The 21,766-nt window shown below is 53.2% G+C and overlaps 1 protein-coding gene across 1 annotated transcript in view; it reads left to right on the top strand.

Moving 5' to 3' along the window:
• Positions 1-16,797, top strand: part of Arhgef17 (Rho guanine nucleotide exchange factor 17) — a 62,155-nt gene extending 45,358 nt beyond the window's left edge. Inside the window, exons 4-21 of the mRNA XM_016000694.3 lie at positions 1,729-1,845; positions 2,056-2,148; positions 2,315-2,491; positions 2,800-2,850; positions 3,108-3,217; positions 3,322-3,407; positions 5,433-5,551; positions 5,856-6,069; positions 6,582-6,655; positions 7,157-7,353; positions 7,531-7,832; positions 8,198-8,447; positions 8,694-8,780; positions 9,123-9,190; positions 9,594-9,742; positions 10,522-10,696; positions 10,777-11,046; positions 12,855-16,797. Of these exons, the coding sequence (XP_015856180.1) occupies positions 1,729-1,845; positions 2,056-2,148; positions 2,315-2,491; positions 2,800-2,850; positions 3,108-3,217; positions 3,322-3,407; positions 5,433-5,551; positions 5,856-6,069; positions 6,582-6,655; positions 7,157-7,353; positions 7,531-7,832; positions 8,198-8,447; positions 8,694-8,780; positions 9,123-9,190; positions 9,594-9,742; positions 10,522-10,696; positions 10,777-11,046; positions 12,855-13,051 (2,736 nt within the window). The 3' untranslated portion in view covers positions 13,052-16,797. The remainder of the gene's footprint in view (positions 1-1,728; positions 1,846-2,055; positions 2,149-2,314; positions 2,492-2,799; positions 2,851-3,107; positions 3,218-3,321; positions 3,408-5,432; positions 5,552-5,855; positions 6,070-6,581; positions 6,656-7,156; positions 7,354-7,530; positions 7,833-8,197; positions 8,448-8,693; positions 8,781-9,122; positions 9,191-9,593; positions 9,743-10,521; positions 10,697-10,776; positions 11,047-12,854) is intronic.
• Positions 16,798-21,766: the final 4,969 nt, after the last annotated feature.

Genomic DNA, 21,766 nt, shown 5'->3' with positions numbered 1-21,766 from the left:
AGGCTCAGAATTTCAAAAGAACCACAAAAGCAAAGTTAAAAAAAAAAATCATTAAACTCCTGTGAATGTAACGCGATGTTTCTTCTTAAAATTGGCACTTATTTTTTTTTAAGATTATTTATTTATTATGTATACAGAAGAGGGTGCCAGATCTCATTACAGACGGTTGTGAGCCACCATGTGGGTGCTGGGAATTGAACTCAGGACCTCTGGAAGAGCAGTCAGTGCTCTTAACCTCTGAGCCACCTCTCCAGCCCCCAAATTGGCACTTATTTATGTAACTTTAATTATATTTGAAAAACTTGTAAGGTACTTTTTTTTTTTTTTTTGGTTTTTGGAGACAGGGTTTCTCTCTGTGTAGTCCTGGCTGTTCTGAAACTTGCTCTGTAAACCAGGCTGGCCTTGAACTCACAGAGATCCACCTGCCTCTGCCTGCAAGTGCTGGGATTAAAGGCGTGAGTCACCACCACCGGCAAGAATTCTTGATGATGACCGATATAACCAAATTCAAATAAGTGGTAACTTAGAGCCACATTGTAAAAGCAAAACTGTAGAGAATCCTTCCAGAAAACTCTATAAGCCAAACCAAAAATGGTCTACCTAGTGAGTTTAAAGACAATCAGGGCTACATTGTAACACCCTGTCTTTAAAAAAATAAATAAGTAAATAATCCAGAGCTGGAGAGATGGCTCAGAGATTAGGAGCATTGGCTACTCTTCTAGAGGTTCTGAGTTCAATTCTCAGCAACCACATTGTGGCTCACAAACATCTGTAATGAGATCTGGTGCCACCTTCTGGCCTGCAGGCCGAATACTATATACATAATCTTAAAAAAAAAAAAAATCCTGTCTACCTTGGGATGTGAACATGTTTAAATGTGCTCATTATGAGGTAGACTGTAGCCTTCAACTTAAACAGGTCTTAGTTTGTCCTTGCGGCTTGGACACTGATGCCACCAGATGGGATTGAGAGCTGTTGTCTCCCCTCAGTGCCATTAAAGCTCAACCTCTGCCGGACCTGGATGCTGACTGGGGGCTGACAGGAAGCTCAGCCCAGGACAGGCTCTCCCTCATCCACTCAGGCTCAGCCCTGTCCTGTCCAGAGACAGGAACTCTAAGATCTGTATCTTACCCTGTCCTTGGTGCAATTGAGACCGGAACCCAGGTGTCCTCACCTGCAAGCAAGTCTCCTGACCTAGCACCTACCATCAGCAGACCAGCAGGATTAGCTACCAGCATGTACCCTGCCCAGAGCCAGGCTTTCCTGTGCCAGGTCAGTCAGACAGCAAGTGCATCCCATAAGAGCAGGCTGCAGCCCAGTCTCCAGAGCGGGTTGACTGGGCTGGGAAGGGTGTTCCTGGAGGAGGAACTCCATAGGCAGAGTCCCAGCGGCTAGAATGACTCTGTTCATTTCCACCACGAGCAGCGTCTGAGGCCTGCCTGGCTGATTTGATGGGGCTGGAGACCTGGTGATAGACTGTCCAGAAGTGGACAAACCAGGTCTGGGTTCAGCACACACCCAGGCACATGTCCATGCGCTTATACACAAACACAGAGGAGATGTACCATGTGTATACATGTGCGCGCACACGTCTGCACATTCAATCATGTGTCATACGTGCAACACGTGCACATTTGGACAAAGACAGAGAAGTTGAATGGATGGAAGCTAGGACATGCAGTGGGTGAGGGACACCTGAGCCTGCCTAACCTGCCTCCTTACCCACAGTTCTCCAAAGACGTCTTAGTGAACATTTATTCCGCCTATATTGATAACTTCCTCAATGCAAAGGATGCTGTGCGCATAGCTAAGGAGGCGAGGCCGGCTTTTCTCAAGTTCTTGGAGGTATGTGGACCGGGGTCGGGATGGAGATACGTTCACCTCAGGCTAGCTCTGGGACATCCCTGGGGCTCTTGCCAGGATGCTATGATGCTAGGGAGTGTGGTCAGCCTCTGCCCCTGACTGAGCTCAGCTGGGGGGCCTTGCTAGGAACTGTCTCTTCCTAACATGTCATTCCTCACATGGGGACCCCCTCCACTCTGCCTTGGCTTTCAGCAAAGCATGCGTGAGAACAAGGAAAAGCAGGCGCTATCCGACCTCATGATCAAGCCCGTGCAGAGGATCCCACGCTATGAGCTTCTGGTGAAGGTAAGCCTGGGGCTGGTGGGGCAGGGAGGCACGTGAGTGTGGGGTGCGTGTCTGTTCTCAGACTCCAGACAGGAAAGAAAGTCCTCCCTGGTGCCTACCCAGTAGTCTCCCCGGCTCCAGCAGTCAGTCTGGAGGGTAGCTAAGCAGGTGTCCGTTCCCACCCCAGGACCTTCTGAAGCACACACCGGAAGACCATCCAGACCACCCGCTCCTGCTGGATGCTCAGCGGAACATCAAACAGGTGGCTGAACGCATCAACAAGGGAGTGAGGAGTGCCGAGGAGGCGGAGCGGCATGCCCGTGTGCTGCAGGAGATCGAAGCCCACATCGAGGGCATGGAGGACGTATGTGCCCCCCCCCATGCTCCCCCCCCCCCCTCTGTGTCTGCGTCTGTCCCTGAGACTGTGGCCGTCCACATCCAGACCAGGGTCTGTGGTGTGCTTGATTCTGTGACCACAGTGCCCCACCCTTCTGTGTCCTCCCCCTCATCTGTCTGACCTTGTGTCCCTGGCCTGGCGCAAGCACAGCCATGTGAGAGAAGACAGGACACTGCTCTGACCGACCTGGTTTATGGAGTGGGACAACCAGATCGCTGCAGGGTTAGTGGATTCATAATTAGTTTTTAAGACCCCTTGTGTCTCCCGCCCAACAGCTCCAGGCCCCCCTGCGGCGGTTCCTGAGGCAGGAGATGGTTATTGAAGTGGTAAGAAGAATCCCATTGGCTGCTTCCCCGAGTACCCCCACCCACCCAAGTTCACTCTCCCGGTGCCTGCTGCCCTCAGGTCCCTGCTCTCCCCCAACCGCAGTAGGAGCCCTGCATGAGTAGGGGAGAGCTAGCCGCCCTCTTCACCACCATCACCACCACCACCACCACCACCACCACCCCGTGAGCACTAGGGGCATGTGGGTCGGCCTCTAGACTATGCACACTCAGCCTGAATCCCGCTTTGAACCCTACAGAAGGCAATTGGAGGCAAGAAGGACCGATCCCTCTTCCTGTTCACCGACCTCATTGTCTGCACCACCCTGAAACGGAAGTCAGGTTCCCTACGGCGCAGCTCCATGAGCCTGTGAGTGGCCAGGGTGGGGCTGGGTGGTGCAGGCAGGAGAGCCATTGATCTATGGTGGGCTCTACTCCCTGCCCCAGCCAGAGCACCCCATTGGCTACCCACAGGTACACGGCAGCCAGCGTCATTGATACGGCCAGCAAGTACAAGATGCTGTGGAAGCTGCCGCTGGAAGACACAGACATCATCAAAGGTAGGGCTGACTTGAGTCTGTCGGAAAGAGATTCCGGTGTTGGGTTCTTCCTCTGAGAAGTGCCCTGGTGTTTGAACTCTGGCCCGTCTGGCCGCCTGTCTGTCGGTTTTCCTGCTTTTGCGTCTCACTTTCCATCCCATAGGAGGGGCTGGTTTTGAAGGACCGGGTTAGCGTTCATGCAGCCCGATCCAGGTATCCATGCCAACCATCCTCTTGGTGCCCCGGCAAGACCCACGTGGGGCTGCAAAGCAGTCACCATAACTGAGGTCGGCCATTGAGTCAGCGGTGGTTTGAAGACCTGCTCTTAGCTGGTGTGGTACCATTCCCAGCTAACACCAGGAGCAGAGCCCCAGTGAAGGATTGGTTAAGGCGTTCTGGTGACTTGGGGCTGAACCTGCCGGGAGCTGGACACCTCCCCAGGACCTCTGCTGCTGTCTCTCTCTCCTCCCCTCTTGCTGTGTGGTGACCTCAGTCTCAGCACCGCACTTCAGAGCCTGCCCGAGTGTCACTCCAGAACTGACTCTGAGCCTGCCTGAGAGGGGGCCTCAGGCGAGCCAGGTTGTCCCACGGGTGCCCCCCGGTGAGGCCTGAGTCCACCTCATCCCTTCTTACTAGGAAACAGAGCAGTTGGGAGAGTTCGCCCACTCCTGTGTGGCCATTCAGCTGTGTGGCCAGGAGTGAAGCAGGGGAGAAAGGGAAGAAAGCCTGGCTTTGGAGCAGGAGGGTGGTTTTTTAGAAGCAATGGGAGACTGTTTTAGTCCGGATCCCTGTAACAACAACGACCAAACCAAACACCAAAGACCAGGTAGTGCGTAAGTAGGAATTTATTGCTCCTGGTTCTGGAACATTCCGGTATGCGACACAGCCTGTCTGGTGTTCCTCCTGAGTGTCCTCACTAGGTGAAAGGGTTAAACCAGCTGTCCCAGGTTTTGTTTCGTTCAGGCAGCGCAGCGCTGACTCACTGTGTAGACCAGGCCGGCCTTGACCTCACAGAAATCCGCCTGCCTCTGCCTCCTGAGTGCTGAGATTAAAAGCATGAATCCCACTCATGAGGACACCACCCATATGACCTTGTCACCCCCTACACCAATACTGGGGGAGTATTTCAACATATAAACTCTGAGGAGACACAAGCGAATGCCAGGTATTCCAAGGCTCGGCTTGTTGGGTCCACAGCCCTGCCCTGCACATACCCTCCTCTGTAGCAGTATCAGAGACTCTGTGTCCGTGGCGGGGACACCATCCTGCCAGCTCCATGGGCATGTCTCTGTAGGGCCCCTGGCCACGTGGACCCTTCCAGACATCACTTGCCGGTCTCAGAACCCGTTCCTCGTGGAGTGCTTCATGACCCCATGGTCTTCTTAGCATTCTGTGACCTGTGACAGCTGCTCGTGTATACGGTAAACAGGCGCAGAGAGGATAGATAGCAAGAGCTGTCCTTTAGGAGAGAGGACAACTTCCTGTCCTTGATTTCAAGACTGAACTGCCCAGCCTAGCAGTGAAGACACAGCCCCTTATGATCGATCTGCTAGTCTCTAGGGTACACACACCCGGGCCCTGAGGTGGACATTCTGAGCTGGCCTATGGTCAGCTGTGGGAGAAGACCGGGGAGTCAGGACACCAGCTCCTTGTGACCTCCTTTCCCGGGAGGCAGGTTTCTCCGTGGGCAATGGGACTGCCAGGGCTCTGTCTGGCCAGTCCCCACGAGGCTGCACCATTGCTGCGTCCAGTGTCTCCTGGCACTCACATAACCTGCCGAGGCATCTGTGCTCTTCTAGCAAGTTCTCCAGGAGTCAGGCACCCTGTGCTTGTGCTCCTACACCAAGCCCAGTGCCCTCCTCCCAGGCCTGGGACTTTTCTGGAAGCTGCCTGCTACCCTTGTTGCCGAGAGCTTGGGTCTGGGAACTCGCCATTTGCTGGACCCATCCATCTCATGTCCAGCTGCAGGCTGTGCAGTGAGGGACGTGTGTCTGTCAAAGTCTGACCTTGTCTTACATGTCCACGGCTTTCCTCTGTCCCTGCCAGGGGCATCTCAAGCCACCAACCGGGAAAATATCCAGAAGGCCATCAGCCGCCTGGATGAGGACCTGGCCACCCTGAGCCAAATGAGCAAGCTCTCCGAGAGCCTTGGCTTCCCCCATCAGGTCTGTGCCCCGAGCTAAGGCAGGGTTGGGCCGGGACTTCCCCTGACCTTGTCTGGGGGAGAGACAGTCTCGGCATTTGCCCGAGAGAGCGGTTGGCCCTGTCACTTATCTGAAGGGGAAAATTATAGACTTGCTTCTGCTTAAGGGAAGTGACAGGTCCCAGGTCTGAGGGAGGAGACATCTAACCGGGAGAAAGGCCAGCCCCGTCTGTGGTGGGCGGAAGCAGCCTTCCTCTGTCTGGGAGGGAGAGGCAGGTTCTCATGTGGTGAGACCTTGGCCTGAGGCCTGGGCTCTTTTCCCACAGAGTCTGGACGATGCGCTGAGGGACCTCTCTGCCGCCGTACACCGGGACCTGTCGGAAAAGCAGGCACTGTCCTACTCACTTTCTTTCCCACCCACCAAGCTGGAGCTGTGTGCCACCCGGCCCGAGGGCACCGACTCCTTCATCTTTGAGTTCCCCCACCCCGATGCCCGCCTGGGCTTTGAGCAGGCCTTCGATGAGGCCAAGAGGAAGCTGGGTGAGCCAGGGTTTGTGCTGGTGTCTCCCCTCAGAGCCTCTGGGCAGTCCTGACTTTAGAAGCGAGAACTCCCTGAACTACAGTCTCCCGTCTTCCAGCAGCTGATTAGGACAGGAGGACTGAGACCTCTGCCGTGAAACAGTGGGCTGGCCGTTAGCTCTGGCTCCCAGCTCCTCCCTGGCTGGGAAGGGGCTCCCAGAGAGAAGTGTTTTAGGACAGGGGCCCCAGCATAGGCCTGGCCAGCCAAGACCTTCCTCTTTCTCAGTGTGGTTGAGTCCTGGAGAGTTATTGATTAGCTTTATAGCTTAGAGACCCAGGGCTATTCCCTCATTGTACAGAAGGGGAAACTGAGGCCAGGAGCAAACAGGGTGTAACCCATCACCTCTCCTTGTAGCAGGCCCTCCCTAGGGAGACTCACAGACAGGAGGAAATGGAGTGGGGTGGGAGCGAGGCAGGGTAAGGTGGGTGCTAAGTAGGGTGTGTCTCCCTCTGCCTTGTCTCTTCTACTACAGCATCCAGTAAAAGCTGTCTAGACCCTGAGTTCCTGAAGGCCATCCCCATCATGAAAACTCGCAGTGGCATGCAGGTGTGTGCATGCATGCGTGCATGCGTGCGTATACACATGCACACATGTGCATGTGGGTCATGTGGTCTATTCAAAGCTATGTGTGTATGAATTTTTGTTTTGTGTACCACATCTCATATGTGTTTGAAACATGGTGATTGCCCCCTGTGTCTGAGTATGTGCATTTGCACACAGTGTGTGTATCATTTGTGTATGGGCGTGTGCGTTTTGAACACACACTGTAGATTTGAGGTCTACCTCGTGCCCTTGTATGAGTTTTCATACCTAACCAATAGTACCAGCACCACATATTAGTAGATGCATACATCCATGGTCCTATTCAGGGTGCCTGTACGTGCACATACAGGTTCGGGTGCTATTTGTATCACAAGCATAGTGCATTTGGTGTAGAGAAATGTGTGTAATCCTGCCACCCCTCTGTTCTGCTGGGGTCTGTGGTAGAGCCAGATACTGGCACAATTCTAACATTCCCCTATCCCTGTCCATTGGGGTTCCCCACAGTTTTCCTGTGCTGCCCCCACCCTCAGCAGCTGCCCAGAGCCAGCACCAGAGGTGTGGGTGTGCAACAGTGATGGCTACGTGGGCCAGGTGTGCCTGCTGAGCTTGAGAGCGGAACCAGACGTGGAGGCCTGCATTGCCGTTTGCTCTGCCCGCATTCTCTGTATCGGAGCGGTGCCAGGTCTGCAGCGTCGCCCGCGGTAAGGCCCTGGTGAGCCTAGGAGACCAGCTTCTGTCCCAGTAAACGCTGAGGTTGACCTGGGGGCTGGTGGGCGGGGCTGTCGGTGGGCGGGGCTGTCGGTGGGCGGGGTCGGGTTAGGATGCTATCTCCGGCGCCTCCTAGCGGCAGCTCGTGTTCCTTTCCCCTTTGTCTCTAGAGAGCAGCCAGAGCCCTTGAGGAGTCCCCCAGAGACCACCCTGGAGCCCGCTGGGCCCGAACTAGATGTCGAGGCCACAGCTGACGAGGAAGCAGCAACACTGGCCGAGCCAGGGCCTCAGCCTTGCCTGCACATTTCCATCTCAGGATCTGGTCTGGAGATGGACCCAGGCCCTGCCAAGGGTGACCCCCAGGCCGAACTGGTACCCTTTGACAGTGACTCCGATGACGAATCTTCACCCAGCCCCTCCGGGACACTGCAGAGCCAAGCCAGCCAATCGACCATCTCCTCCAGCTTTGGCAGTGAGTGCGGGCGGGAACTGAGGGGGCAGTGGGGGAGGAGACACAATGGAGGCAAGGGCTGGAGTCAGCTCACTAGGAGGCTGAAATAGTGAGGACTCAGAAGTCAGTGAGTCAGACAGGTGTGGTCCTGGAGACCTTGGAGTAGGCTCTTCAGGGAGCTGGGCACTGGGTAGGGTGGCTAGTCCCTCCGTACAGGTGTGGCTGGCCTTGAAATGGCCAGACGTGGACTAGAAGGAGCAGGCCTTAGCACATACAGGGACCAGGGGCAGGAAGGATGTGGCCAGGGGGGACACGGTGAGGCCTGGGGAGATGTTAGATTTCTGCCTGGTGGAGGAGAACAGAGATGGAGATCTTTGTCTCTTCAGATGAGGAGACCCCAAGCTCCAAGGAGGCCACTGCAGAGACAACCAGCTCCGAGGAAGAGCAGGAGCCTGGCTTCCTGTCTCTCTCGGGCTCCTTCGGACCAGGCGGTCCCTGCGGCAGCAGCCCAATGGATGGACGGGCTCTTCGCCGTTCCAGCCGTGGTTCCTTCACAAGGGGCAGCCTTGAGGACCTGTTGAGTGTGGACCCCGAAGCCTACCAGAGTTCCGTGTGGCTGGGCACCGAGGATGGCTGGTAAGGGCAGGGGGAGGCCTGGGACACAGCTCTGGAACTCATGTGGTGGCCTGAAGCAGAAGTGGGGGGGGGGGGTTGGAGCTCGGCTTGGGAGTCCCCACCAGCTGGGCATACCAGAGGGCCTGAGACTCATGAGAAGCTGGTCGGTGGTCAGTGGCTGGGGTAGGGGAGGTGGAGAAGTGAAGGGCTGACTCTTGGGGCTGGTAGATTCGACCACTGGTCACAGATGCTCCCCCTAATCCACAGTGTCCACGTCTACCAGTCCTCTGACAGCATCCGCGATCGCAGGAACAGCATGAAGCTCCAGCACGCAGCCTCCGTGACCTGCATCCTGTAAGGCTCCGGGTTACCCTTCCCACCCAGGGGCTTCCTGGCCAGCATATAGGCCACCTCTGTTCATCTGCCCCTGCTCTGCTGGCCCCTCTTTTCTGGGGAAGATGCAGAACAGAGGCCTGGACCGAGGCCAGCTGTGCGTCTCCCACACTGTTAACTTGGTGGGGTGTGTCACTGCTGCTTCTCGGCCTCAGGGCCCTCCCCACACACACACACACACTTGGAGAGTAAAGGATCAAAAGAGGTGACCCTTGGGACCAGAGCCATTGTACCTGTGAGTCCCTTGGTCCCGGGATGCACACTTCAGCCTCTGGGAGTGCATCATTACTTCCTTTTCCTCAGGTACCTGAATAACCAGGTGTTTGTGTCCTTGGCCAATGGAGACCTTGTAGTCTACCAAAGGGAAGCAGGTATGTGCCCCCCACACCCTCCCACCCTTATCCCTTTGGTAGGAACTGAGCTCTCTTCTGGACAAATGGGAACTTCTGGACCACAGGCCCAGACATCTATGAGGCTTTGGGCAACTCCCGGGGTCCCCGTATCTTCTCTTATAAATGAGAGCATTCGCCAGGCGGTAGCGGCTCACACCTTTAATCCCAGCACTTGAGAGGCAGAGGCAGGTGGATTTCTGAGTTCGAGGCCAGCCTGGTCTACATAGTGAGTTCTAAGATAGCCAGGGCTATACAGAGAAACTCTGTCTCTAAAGCCAAAAATAAAATAAATGGGAGCATTCAGGTTTCTTCTCAGGGAAGGCTGGGACAAATTTGGGACTGCACTGAATTTTATGTTTTCTTTAACCCATTCTTTCTCTAGGGCGTTTCTGGGACCCCCAGAACTTCAAATCGATGACTCTGGGTGCTCCAGGGAGCCCCATCACCAAGATGGTGTCTGTGGGTGGACGGCTATGGTGTGGCTGCCAGAACCGGGTTCTTGTCCTGAGCCCTGACACACTGCAGCTGGAGGTATCAGGGGTCGGGAACAGAACTGGTGATTTGGGATGAGCTGGGGTCCAGGAGAAGGAGCTAAGACCAGAGGACCAGTTCATCCAGCTGAGGGGTTCAGACCTTTCCCTGAACCCTCTCCCTTACCCAGCCAATCTCTACCCTTCTCTGGTCCTCATCTCCACTCTAGCTGATGAGGAAGACAGCAAATTCCCATTTACATTCCTCATTCATGCTCCTCTTGGATCCTGTAAGTGCAATATTGGAATCCTTGGGGGACAGCAGGGTCCTTCCTGATGTCACCATCCCTTAATATAAACTTTTGGCCTTTAGTCCTGTTTAATTTATATACAAACCATAAGTTCCCAGCCTAGGCAGTCCCTAGGGGCCACAGATTTCCTTGGGTTTCATTGACTGAGTTGAAGGTTGGGGTCAGGCCCTGGCTCTGTGACTAGTATGTGACCACGGGCCTTCTTAGGGTGTGACTTTTTCCTCCTAGGCTAACACTTCCCCATCTGTCCAGGGAGGGACCAATGCCTGTTCTTAAACCCACACAAGCTTTAGTCACTCAAGTTTCATAGGGAAAGGGCACCCCTTTTTACTTCTGGAGGATTAAGTGGGCAAGCTTTGAAATTGACCATCCAGACCCAGGACCAAGACTGCCTCGGCTGTCAATCCGGGCAGGTACCTAGAGAGGTTTGTGGGGAGCTGTGTGTGGGATGGGCAATGGTGGGGTTCAGGCAGAAGGGCCTGGGGCAGCTCTGCCAACTGCTGCCTGACCTCTGCCCTCCTCCCTGTAGCACACATTCCACGTGGGGCAGGATTCCAGCCGAAGCGTGGCTTGCATGGTCGATTCCAGCCTGGGTGTGTGGGTGACCTTGAAAGGTAGTGCCCACGTTTGTCTCTACCACCCAGACACCTTTGAGCAGCTGGCGGAGGTGGATGTCACCCCTCCTGTGCACAGGATGCTGGCAGGTACTGACCTCCCGTTCCCGTCCTGGGGGAGGCCAAGAAAGGGTCAGCCTCCAGGCCCAACGATGCTGTTCCTCCCCCAGGCTCTGACGCCATCATCCGACAGCACAAGGCAGCCTGCCTGAGGATCACAGCACTGTTGGTGTGTGAGGAGCTGCTGTGGGTGGGCACCAGCGCTGGGGTTGTGCTGACGATGCCCACCTCCCCGAGTACCGTCAGCTGCCCACGCGCGCCCCTCAGCCCCGCTGGCCTAGGCCAGGGGCACACCGGCCACGTCCGCTTCTTGGCAGCAGTCCAGCTGCCCGATGGCTTCAACCTTCTCTGTCCAACCCCGCCACCTCCCCCAGATACAGGTGGGTCGCACATGCCGCTCCCATCCAGGGCCTCTGCCAGGGCAGGCTCTAAGAGGATGGATAAGCTAGGAGTGAAGCCTGTTAGAAGAAACAGACTTCAGAGACCCCAAATGAAACCGGGTGTGTGTTCCTGTGTGTGCGTGTGCGTGAAGTATCCAGGGAGGTGTCATGGGAGACAGAAGTGAGCTATAAACTAACAGGGGACGAATACGTTCATGGGAAATATAGACTGTTATATGTGTTTCTTAAATATACCGGGAAGTGGGGCTGGGGAGATGGCTCAGTGGTTAAGAGCACTGACTGTTCTTCCAGAGGACCTCGGTTCAATTCCCAATACCCACATGGCACCTCACACCTGTCTGTAACTCCAGTTTCAGGGGATCCAGCACCTATGGCAGAACACCAATGTACATATAATAAAGATAAATAAATTTAAAATTATATATATATTCCAGGAAGTAAAGCAGAGCTGGAAATGAGGTATAAATGACTCGGAAGTGATGTCCAGAACAGGAAATAAAAATAGCACAGAAAAGAGGCCGTAGAGTGGTGTGCAGGGCAGGAAGTATGATTAGAAAGTGAAACAGCAGGAAAATGAGGTACTTCACAGAGGTCATGATGAGCAGAGTCTCGCTTTGGAGGACAAGAATACGTGTTCCGAAGAGGAAGTGACAGGGAATCAGGAGGCTGAGTCAGGAGCTGTGTGGATAAGAAAAGACGAGCCACATTAACTGGAAAGGGCATCAGGTGCAATTCTGCATCCCACGGCAGCAGCACGTGCTCTGAGCACTGCGTGCTTGGATGATTGCATCGCTGTGTCACATCACAGATCGCTCACAGAACCCCAGATAGTATAAGCCCACACAGCTATGCGATGCCGTGTGTAAATATAGCTGGTACAGCCTGCTGCTCCTAGAGCCGTGATGGATGAAATCAAGGGCAGAGCTGTAGTAAACACCGGGTGGACAGGGCTGCACCTGTGCCCACTGGCCTGCTGTTTACAGTAAACTCTTCCTTAAGGTAACTAGTAGGCGTGTCCTCCGGAAGAGCTAAAACACTTAGCATATTCCTATTATAGGAAAAGGCTTTGCATGCCTGTGGCTCTGGGATCAGTCCCTTAAACATAAACAAAAACAGAAAAACAGAGACACTAGAAAGAAAATAAAAGAAATCAGTACCACATGCACTGCACTCCTAACATTCTGCACATGAGTGAACGTGCTACATTTTTACACGGCTGGCTGGCTCCACGGTAGGTCTGTTTATACCAGCATCTCCCCAGACACGTGAGTGGTGTGACATGTTGCCCATAAGATGGCTACAACTTCCCTAGGGGATGAGGATTTTCAGTTTCATCGACCAAAATTTCATTGTGCAGCACGTGACTGTAGTTAACAGAAATATGTGCAGAAATCAATAAAGATGGTAAGTGGCTAGGAAATTAATGTCATTCCTGAGAGAAGACACAAGGTCAGAGATGGGGTAGCTGGAGACATGATGCCATCCATAAAGTGCTTGCATGCCAAGCGTGAGGACTCAAGTTCAAATCCCCAGGACCCAAGGAAAAGCCAAGTGCAGTGGCATGGGTCTGTAATTCCAGTTCTGGGGAGGCAGAGGCAGGATCCAGGGGCTTGCTGGCACTCAGCCTAGCCTAATGCCAGGAGAGTAGACGTTTCTTCCAACATGGAGATTCTTGGTTAACCGGAAGTGTGTGCCTCACTGTCTACTGGGGTGTAGAGTTCAAGCGATGACAGGACATGAAGCTACAAGTCGCCTCGGGTTGACTGGTCCTCCTCCTTGTTCCTCAGGCCCTGAGAAGCTGCCATCCCTGGATCACCGGGACTCCCCTCGGCACCGAGGCCCCACCTCAGCCAGGCCTAAGATGCTGGTTATCAGTGGTGGTGATGGCTATGAGGACTTCCGGCTCAGCAGTGGGGGTGGTAGCAGTAGCGAGACCGTGGGCCGTGACGACAGCACAAACCACCTCCTCCTGTGGAGGGTGTGAGCCTGCCCGCTGTGGCCCAGGACCCGCCTGTGCACCCGCCCTCAGCCTGCCAGCCTCTTCCCAGGCCGCACGCAGACCGTGAGCAGTGTCCAAGCAGGGGCATACCGTGTGGACTCTGCCTCACCTTTGTGGAAGCATTCCTGGTAGAAACACTGCCAGCGAGGCCGAGGCCTCTCCTACCCGCTGCCCACCCTGGTGCTGCCACTTGGGACCAGGGTGGAGATGTGGAGGCTGCCCAGGACCTCTGTCCCTGAAGCTTCTACCAAAGACGCAGCTGGGCCTGGACCCCACACGGCTGGGGAGGCCATGTGCAATATGTGGAGGGATTTCGGGGCAGCGGAAAAGCTAAGGGACAGCATCCTTGCCTATGTACAGTATTTATGTTACTTTGTAGATGAATACTTTTCCAAAGCACTTATTTATGCAGTGGCCTGGGGCAGGACGTGATGTGAGGAAAACACAGGCTGATAAAAGCCTGTTCCTGTGTGAGAGGCCACCCTGGAACCCTAGCCAAGCTTTCCTGGAAGGACCAATGCCCATCCATTACACACACACACACACACACACACACACACACACACACACACTCTCTCTCTCACATTCACTCTGCATGTTCAGGGCACTAAGACACTGTCCCTCAAGGTAAACTCCAACCATCCTAACCCAGAAGCAGAGATTGCTCACGTGCCCTCAGACATTCAGACAAGATGACCGGGGGCAGTGACTCTCACTGGGCAGCTTCCCAGCTTCAGCATTTCCAAGGTGTTGGTGGTGCCTGAGGTTCCTTAATTTGGGAACATTGGTGGGTCTGGGACAGGGCTTTCTCAGGTAAGAGAAAAGGGCCTTCCCTCCTCACAGCTGGCCCTGGCCCCAGCTCCTGCCTCCCCAGGTCTTATGCTCTGGCACGATGGTCACCTTGGGGTGGACCTATGAGTCCCCTTTCTCTGGCCACTGAATCTAGGCCCTCTCTAAACACCCCATCCTGCCAGGGGCAGTCCTTTTAGGAGGAACCACCCCCACCAAGTTGAGGGACTAGACATAGCCGTTTTAACCCGGAACGCTTCCGCTCGGGGCAGTCTCTCCCTCACCTCCAGGCTGCAGGGAGCCGCCGTGACCCTCAGGCCCTCGCTTCAGCTACAACTCCAAAGGTCTGGTTTCAGATAGGGTTTGTTTGCTCCGTTTGATTTTGTTTTTCTTTGGGGTGGGTGGGTCATTGCGGTCTTAGATTATATTTCTCTTGCTACCAGACAGTCATGTATTAACTCTCCTCGGATGATGAAATTTAAAGAGTCAATAAATAGAACACCAAATGATGGCTCCCCCTTGGCCTTGGGCTGTAATGGCCTACTGCCAGCCACCTCAGGGCTCTGTCTCCCCCAAGGATGAGGGCTTCCTCACTGACTCACTTAGACCGAAGGGAGCAGATGAAGAAGAGTGCTGGGATGATAGGGTCGCCGCTGGCTTCCTGTGTTTCCATGAGCAGGTCACTGTGCCTCTCTGGGCTCCAGGTTCCTCAAAAGAACAAAGGAATTTGGAATGTTAGAATTACCTACAAATCATACACATATTAGTAGTGTGCCAATCAAGAGCTTCCAAGTCAGTCAAAGCCTTGGAAATCTCAAGCAGCCATGCTACATACAGGCAAGGAGCCAGGCCAATAGAGTCCTATCTCAGGCTCCTACAGAACAGAACCAGAACCCAAGTCTGTCTGATTCTGGTCCAAAGAGGTGTGCCATTAAACTAGGCTGCAAGGAATGCAAATGCCCAGCAACACAGGGTCGCTCCGTAGGGACAAAGAGCCCCTCATACCATGGTATCCCCAGGAGACTTGAGCTGGCCCCCACAACAAAGGAAAGGTCATGACTCACCTCTGCTTAGTTCAGTCCTAATGACTGCCTTTAAAAAACTGGCTTCTGGGACTGGGACAATAATAGTTTAGTGGTTAAGAGTGATGACTGTTCTTCCAGAGGACCCAGGTTCAATCCCCGGCACCTGCATGGCCACTCACAACCATCTGTAACTCCAGTCCCTAGGGATCAGATGCCCTCTTCCGGTCTCCAGGGTCACTGCCTAGCCACAGACCTACATGCAGGTAAAATATCCCTACACACAAAATAACAAATTTCCAATAAAAAATTAGTTTCTGGTCTGAAAGGGTAGTTCAGTTGACAGACTGTATGCTTGGCCTGTGGGAGACTGAAACAAGATGATCTTGAATTCAAAACCAGCTTGGACCGGGTATTGATGGCACATGCCTATCATCCCAGCACTAGGGAGTCAGTGGCAAATGGATCTCTGTAAGCTGAAAGCCAGCCTGGTCTACCTGGCAAGTTCTAGGCAAGCCAGTACTAAATGGTGAGACCCCTCCCTGTCTCAAAACAACCGACAACTTGGTCTTCGGGGCAAAACTTCCCCGCTCCCCAATCCCCAAAATGGGACAAGAAAAGGGGGAAAGTGTAGGTGCGTGCTTTACAACTCACACATCCTTCAGGGGCCGGCTGGGTCTCCCACACCACAGGATGTGTCCAGGACATCTTGTTAGCACCGTTTTCAGTGAGGAGAGGGTTCTGTTGGTGTGGCATTCAAGATGAAATGGACGGATGCAGAAGTTGGGACTGAACAGATTCTGTTTGGAATCTTGACGGCCACTCACCAGCCATGTGACCAGACCAAATTCCTTCTTTCTCAGTAAAAGGGTCTGATGACCTCTTCTCCCCTGCAGGATGCTTGGCTGGTACATAGAGTCCTTGGAATGCAAGGAGGTTCACTAGGCCTAAAATCAAAAGCATGCCCTCTACTAGAGACCTGCGCCAGCAGTCACAGGGCCCGGTGATCTAGACCTTGATAGCTCACCTCAGGCCCCTGCCTCCCTGCCACTAGTCCAGTTACTGCGTCTCTCTCAGTGGCCGTCACCCTCCATGCTTCAACTGTTTCTGCCACCCCAGGATTTCTGCCCTGACAGAGGCCCAGAGCAGACTTCCCTTTCAGTGCCAGACGCACAGGGCTGCGTCTGCACCATTATCCCAATGTAAACAGAATGGGGCTGGCACATTGCACTGCCATTTAGAAGACCACTTTCCAGAGCATGGGCTGGCCTGGGGACAGGTGCCTTTGGGGCCCGGCACTCAGACTGTGCCAGTTTGCTGTGAATGGGGAGGTCCTAAGGGAGCAGGCCTTAGGCTCACCTCAGGGGAGGCTCCTGGAAGAATCACCTCCCCTAAAACATGGTTTACAACCTGGGCTGTCCACTATGGTTCTGGGGGCACAGGCCCACCGAAGGCCAATTAAATGAGAACCTTAGGTAGGACCCGGGTATCGGTATTTTTATAGGAAACCGCTGACGTCTAACATCCGTATGAGGAAGTACACAGACTAGTGTACGGCTCAGCAGGTGGATGTAAAGGCCAAGAGGCATCCGTCACCCACAGCGCCTTACACTCCTGGCCACCCAGGCTTGAGACGCCATGGGGTGTGGTTTTCCCAGACAAGAGAACAGCCTTAAAGTGCATGATTATGGGTGAGAGGAAGTAGGAGCGGGGTTTGAGAGAAGCAAGGAGGGGTGTGAGAGCCTGGTGTGAGAGTCCCCCTCTAAGCAGGGAGAGAGAGAAAGGTGGACGGACGCTCTGAGGGCAGGGCCTAGTCCCGGCTTCATTCCCAAGCCTACTGTGGCACCCGCCATACAATAAGTGCTCTATAAGTGTTGAACTCGTGGTTAACGAAATAAATGTTGGCGAATCCAGTTGAGACACAGCTGTATGCCTTTTTGCTTTTTGAGATGGGGTCTGTAGCTGAGGGTGACCTTGAACTTCCGATCCTCCTGCCACTACCTCCTGGCTGCTGGGGTTTGAAGTGTGTGCCGCCAATGCTGGGAATCAACCCAGGGTGTTGCGTTGCTCATGCTAGGCAAGCATTCTCCCTCTGGGCTACGGCCCTGAGCTGTCGGTCTTGCCTACAGGACAGCAGGAAACTCAGTTTCGTTTTGCTGCTTGCTGTGATCCTAGAAGGTTGTTGCCACCGTTGACTTTTCTGATGAGGAAACTCAATGTCTTCCTCAAGGTCACTCACCTATCAGGAGGCAGGACTGCATTTCCATGTGCTCTGCTCAGATCCCCGACACCTCGTGGGGGAGAGGGAGGTAGCCACACAGCGTAGCTGGAGTGAGTAGAGCTGCCAGAGTTACATGTAGTCACACTCATATTCCTTGTAACTGCTCAGAGACTCACTCCTGCTTGGTCCCAGAGAAGGGAAGCAAGTCTGAGCCAAGGACCATCTCTTCAAGGAGCTGCTCCTGAAGATCCCTTGGGCTAGAGACAAAGTCAGGATTCAGCTAAATTACCTCACAGGGAAGAGGAAACCCAGACCCGGGACTTACTTGGTGATCACCACACAGAAAGGCAGGATTGACACTAAGGAGCAGACTCTAGCCATGAGGGTCAGAAAAGTCAGGAAATATCTTTAAGGACCAAAGGAGGCAGAAGGCTAGATTAGGCTCTTGGAGCGAGCCTCGGCATACTGGTGTGTAGGTCTAGGGAGCTTGGTAGGAAAGCAGAAAGTGACTGAGGCCCTGTGTTAGTCCTGAGCTGAGCCTGGGGAGGGCACGGGGGTACCCAAGGATCAGAAAGCAAGCTCCAGCCCTGGACTCTGCTTACTGGTACCTGGAGGCAAATTCTTGATCCTGTGCACCCCACTGACCTTCACATCTTTTGCCTGCTTGCCAAACACCAATTCTCTGTCCATAAGCACAAGCTGGTTGCAGGAAGTGGCAAGAGGAAGTACTATTTTGGGCCCAATTATGGCCAGTGAGGAGCCTTGATGGGCAAAGGCAAGTAGACGGGTATCCAAGGCTGGACAGGAGTAGACTGCGGGACAGACCGGAGGAGGCAAGGGAGCAGGTTTCGAGATAAATGCAGGCAGAGCCCTAGATGCTGTGCCTTGGGAAGGTGCCCAGAGCAAGTGCTGAGCCAGAGAAGGAGGGAGGGTGAGAGCAGCCTGGCCCCCAAGTCCCAGTGGGCCTCTTGAAGCTGATGCGCCTGTCGAGGACTTCTGTAGATAGTGGACTCGGAAAAATAAAGTCACTCGCTTAAGGCTATCCGGCCTGTCACGGATACAGCTACGACTTGACCTTTATCCGTGTGACACCAAAGCATGTATTCCTCAATTTCCCCTAATTCCTGTTCTCTAGGCTGCATAACCTCACACACGTCAGCAAAGCCATCTCCTTCCTAGGCATGGCCATGCACCTCCTGACCCTCACCTGTCCATGTAACTGGGCTGCAAGTCTGACCTAGGTAGACCTAACTGCACCAGCCCCACTGCGGCGGCCAGTTCATGGCTCCAGATTCCTCTCTCAGACCCCACCCCACCCCCAGGGGACAAAGAAGCCCTCTCCTTTCCTCCCTGAGCACAAGTCAAATGGGCCAGTGGGGACCAAGTTCAAAGACATAGCAGAGTGCTGGGTCTCCGAGGGAGGGAGTCGGTGAGGCCAGAGTCAGGACACAATCCCACCCAGTGGGATTCCAGACCTGGCCTGGGGTCTAGACTTAAACGTAGGCTGAGCCAAGTGAGTCCTCAGACCCAGACAGCCCCAGCTTAGTACCTGCCCAGCGCTGGGTCCCGGCCCGCCCCAGCCCCAGTTCTGCCTTGGCCTAAGCCCCTCCCATTGATCTTGGGCACACCCACAGGATCTAAAACATGCCAGGGGGAGTAGGACAGGGCCTTCTGGGGTTCTTAGAGCAAAGCATTGACCAGTAAGCCTGGGTGCTGGAGAGATGGCTCAGCAGTTAAGAGCATTGGCTGCTCTTCCTGAGTTCAATTCCCAGCACCTACATGGCTCACCACTGTCTATAACTGACTCTAGTCCCATGGCCCCATGGGATCTGATTCCCTCTTCTGATGTGTATACGGACATGCAGACAAAACACCTAGAAACATAAATAAATTTTATTTTTATTTTTGGAGACAGGGTTTCTCTGTGTAGCTCTGGCTGTCATGGAACTCACTCTGTAGACCAGGCCTCTGTTGTGCTGGGATGAAAGGCACGTGTCACCACTGCTGGAAATAAATAAACACACACACACACACACACACACACACACATATATATATATATATATATATATATATATATATATATTTTTTTTTTTTTTTTTAAGAAACTTAGGTCTTAGCCGGGTGGTGGTGACGCATGTCTTTAATCCCAGCACTCGGGAGGCAGAGCCAGGTGGATCTCTGTGAGTTTGAGGCCAGCCTGGGCTACCAAGTGAGTTCCAGGAAAGGCGCAAAGCTACACAGAGAAACCCTGTCTCAAAAAACCAAAGGAAAAAAAAAAAAAGAAACTTAGATCTGTAGCTTGTAAGTTTAGTGGTGGCCTTTGGTATCCATGAATTCTGTATCTTCAGACTTAACCAACTATGGATGGAAATTTTATTTATTATTATTATTTTGGTTTTTTGAGAGAGGGTCTTTCTGTGTAGTTTTGGCTATCCTGGAACTCACTATGTACACCAGCCTGAGCTTGAACTCACACAGATCCTCCTGCCCCTGCCTCTTGAGTGCTGAGATTAGAGGTGTGTGTCACCATGCCTGGGGGATGGAAAATTGAGTTGCCTCTGTCCTGAGCAGGTCCAAATAATATAACAACTGTTTACATAGCATTTGTGTTGTGTTGGGTATGACAAGTAACCTAAAAAGAATTTAAAGTGTAGGGGGATTAGATGGATACAAATATTCTATGCATTTTATATAAGGGACTTGAAGATCTGAAAAGTTTGCCACCAGCAGAGTTCTGGAACCGGAAAAGCAGGAATGACTTCCAGCTTGGAGCTCTAGTATGGCCAGCAGGGGGCACCTGCAGCCACCTGTTTAAAGATTTCTCAAGCAACAGAATCCTGCTAGCTCTGAAAGTGTGACAGGGGATTTCTACCTCAGCAGGCCTGGCAGGGACTTGAAGGCCCTGCCCCTGCCTGTGGGTCACTAGAAAAACTCATTCCAACCCACTGAGGTCTTATGCTGCAGTGCCTGCCACGAAGAACTGGAGCGCCGGCCTTCTCCAGTTGCGCTGTGAGCAGCTTTACACAAGACAGTCTCTGAGACACTCAAGAGTGGGTGCCAGGATTCTGTGAGGTCACCTGAGATGCCAGGATGTTAAGGGCCTTTGATTTTTTTAACTCTCTTCTGGAGCAGAGCGACTCTCCAGGTGCCATCAAAAGCCAGCCCCAACTGTGTGGCTGTCACCTTCTTGCTCTGTCTCCTAGCTACAGAGTGGCTCCAGGCTCCTGGGGACGGCTCCTGCTGGGAAGGGTTTGGGAGTCACCGTCAGCTGGACACGGAGCCAGCAAGTCCGACCAGCAGTAAATAATAATTAGGCTCCTTCCCAACCAAGGGTGCAGGGGTGAGCCAGGTGCACTCCTGCGAATCTGCACTGTGAAGGTGGCCTCCTCCACAGAGAATGAGGGTGACCTTCGAGCAATGGGTTGGGTGTCCCAGTTTTCAGAGGTGCAGGCTCATTGGGGGGGGGGGGGATTTGATCAAAGTTTCCCAAAGAGTTGTTAGCAGAGATGGGCCTGGGCCCTCTAGGGAAAGTCAGACTAGCCATCAAAAACAAATCTACATTCCTATTTGGACTATTTATTAAGTGGGACCTGGAATACCATCCTTTGGAATTTGAAAATTGGCATATAGAATGTTCTTATACCAAGAAAACATTTCAAAAAGGGCTAAGGGGTGCCTCAGTTGGTTAACTGCTTGTGACCTGAGTTCACTCCCCAGAATCCAAGTTAAAATAATAATAATAATAATAATAATAATAATAATAATAATAATAATGCTGGAGAGATGGCTCAGGGGTTAAGAACATTGACTTTTCTTCCAGAGGACCCAGATTCAATTCCCATACTGTACTGACATGGAGGTTAACTACCATGTGTAACTTCAGATGCCCTGCTCTGGCCTCCTTCGGTACCAGGCATACAAGTGGTACCTAGACATACATGCAGGCAAAATGCCTATATACATATAACAAGATAATTAAAACAAAATTTAGAAAGATGGGCATGGTGGCGCTCACCTTTAATCCCAGCACTCAGGAGGCAAAGGCAGGTGGGTCTCTGAGAGTTCCAGGCCAGCCTGGGCTACATACATAGATAGGGCTGCATAGAGGGACCATGTCTCAAAAAGAGAAAAGAGGGCTGGAGAGATGGCTCAGAGGTTAGGAGCACTGGCTGCTCTTCCAGAGGTCCTGAGTTCAGTTCCCAGCAACCACATGGTGGCTCACAACCATCTGTAATGAGATCTGGTGCCCTCTTCTGACCTGCAGGGATACGTGCAGTCAGAACACTGTATACATAATAAATAAATCTTTTTTTAAAAAAGAGAAAAGAAAAAGATTCAGAGGTAGAGGACATCCAGGCTACTCTGGGCGCTTCGCTGTTCCCCACTGTGGGTTTACTGGATGGACTGTGATGTGGGGCCCTGGAATAGCCCCTACCCCCAGATTTGGGGGTACAATTGACACCGAATGGACTGAGGCCTTTTTTCCCCCCAAGACAGGGTCTTACTTTGTATCCCTGGCTGGTTTGCAAGTCACTATCTAGACCAGGCTAGCCCAGAATTCACAAAGATCTGGTTGTCTCTGCCCCCAGAGCTCTGGGATTCAAAGCACATGTCACTGGGCCTGCTGGAATCATCATTTTGACACCAGGAACTTGGAGCTTTCTG

The sequence above is a fragment of the Peromyscus maniculatus genome, chromosome 1 (genome assembly GCF_049852395.1).
Source record: "Peromyscus maniculatus bairdii isolate BWxNUB_F1_BW_parent chromosome 1, HU_Pman_BW_mat_3.1, whole genome shotgun sequence".
Lineage (NCBI taxonomy): Eukaryota > Metazoa > Chordata > Mammalia > Rodentia > Cricetidae > Peromyscus > Peromyscus maniculatus.
The sequence above is the reverse complement of the archived record's forward strand: the minus strand, read 5'-3'. Positions and strand labels throughout refer to the sequence as shown.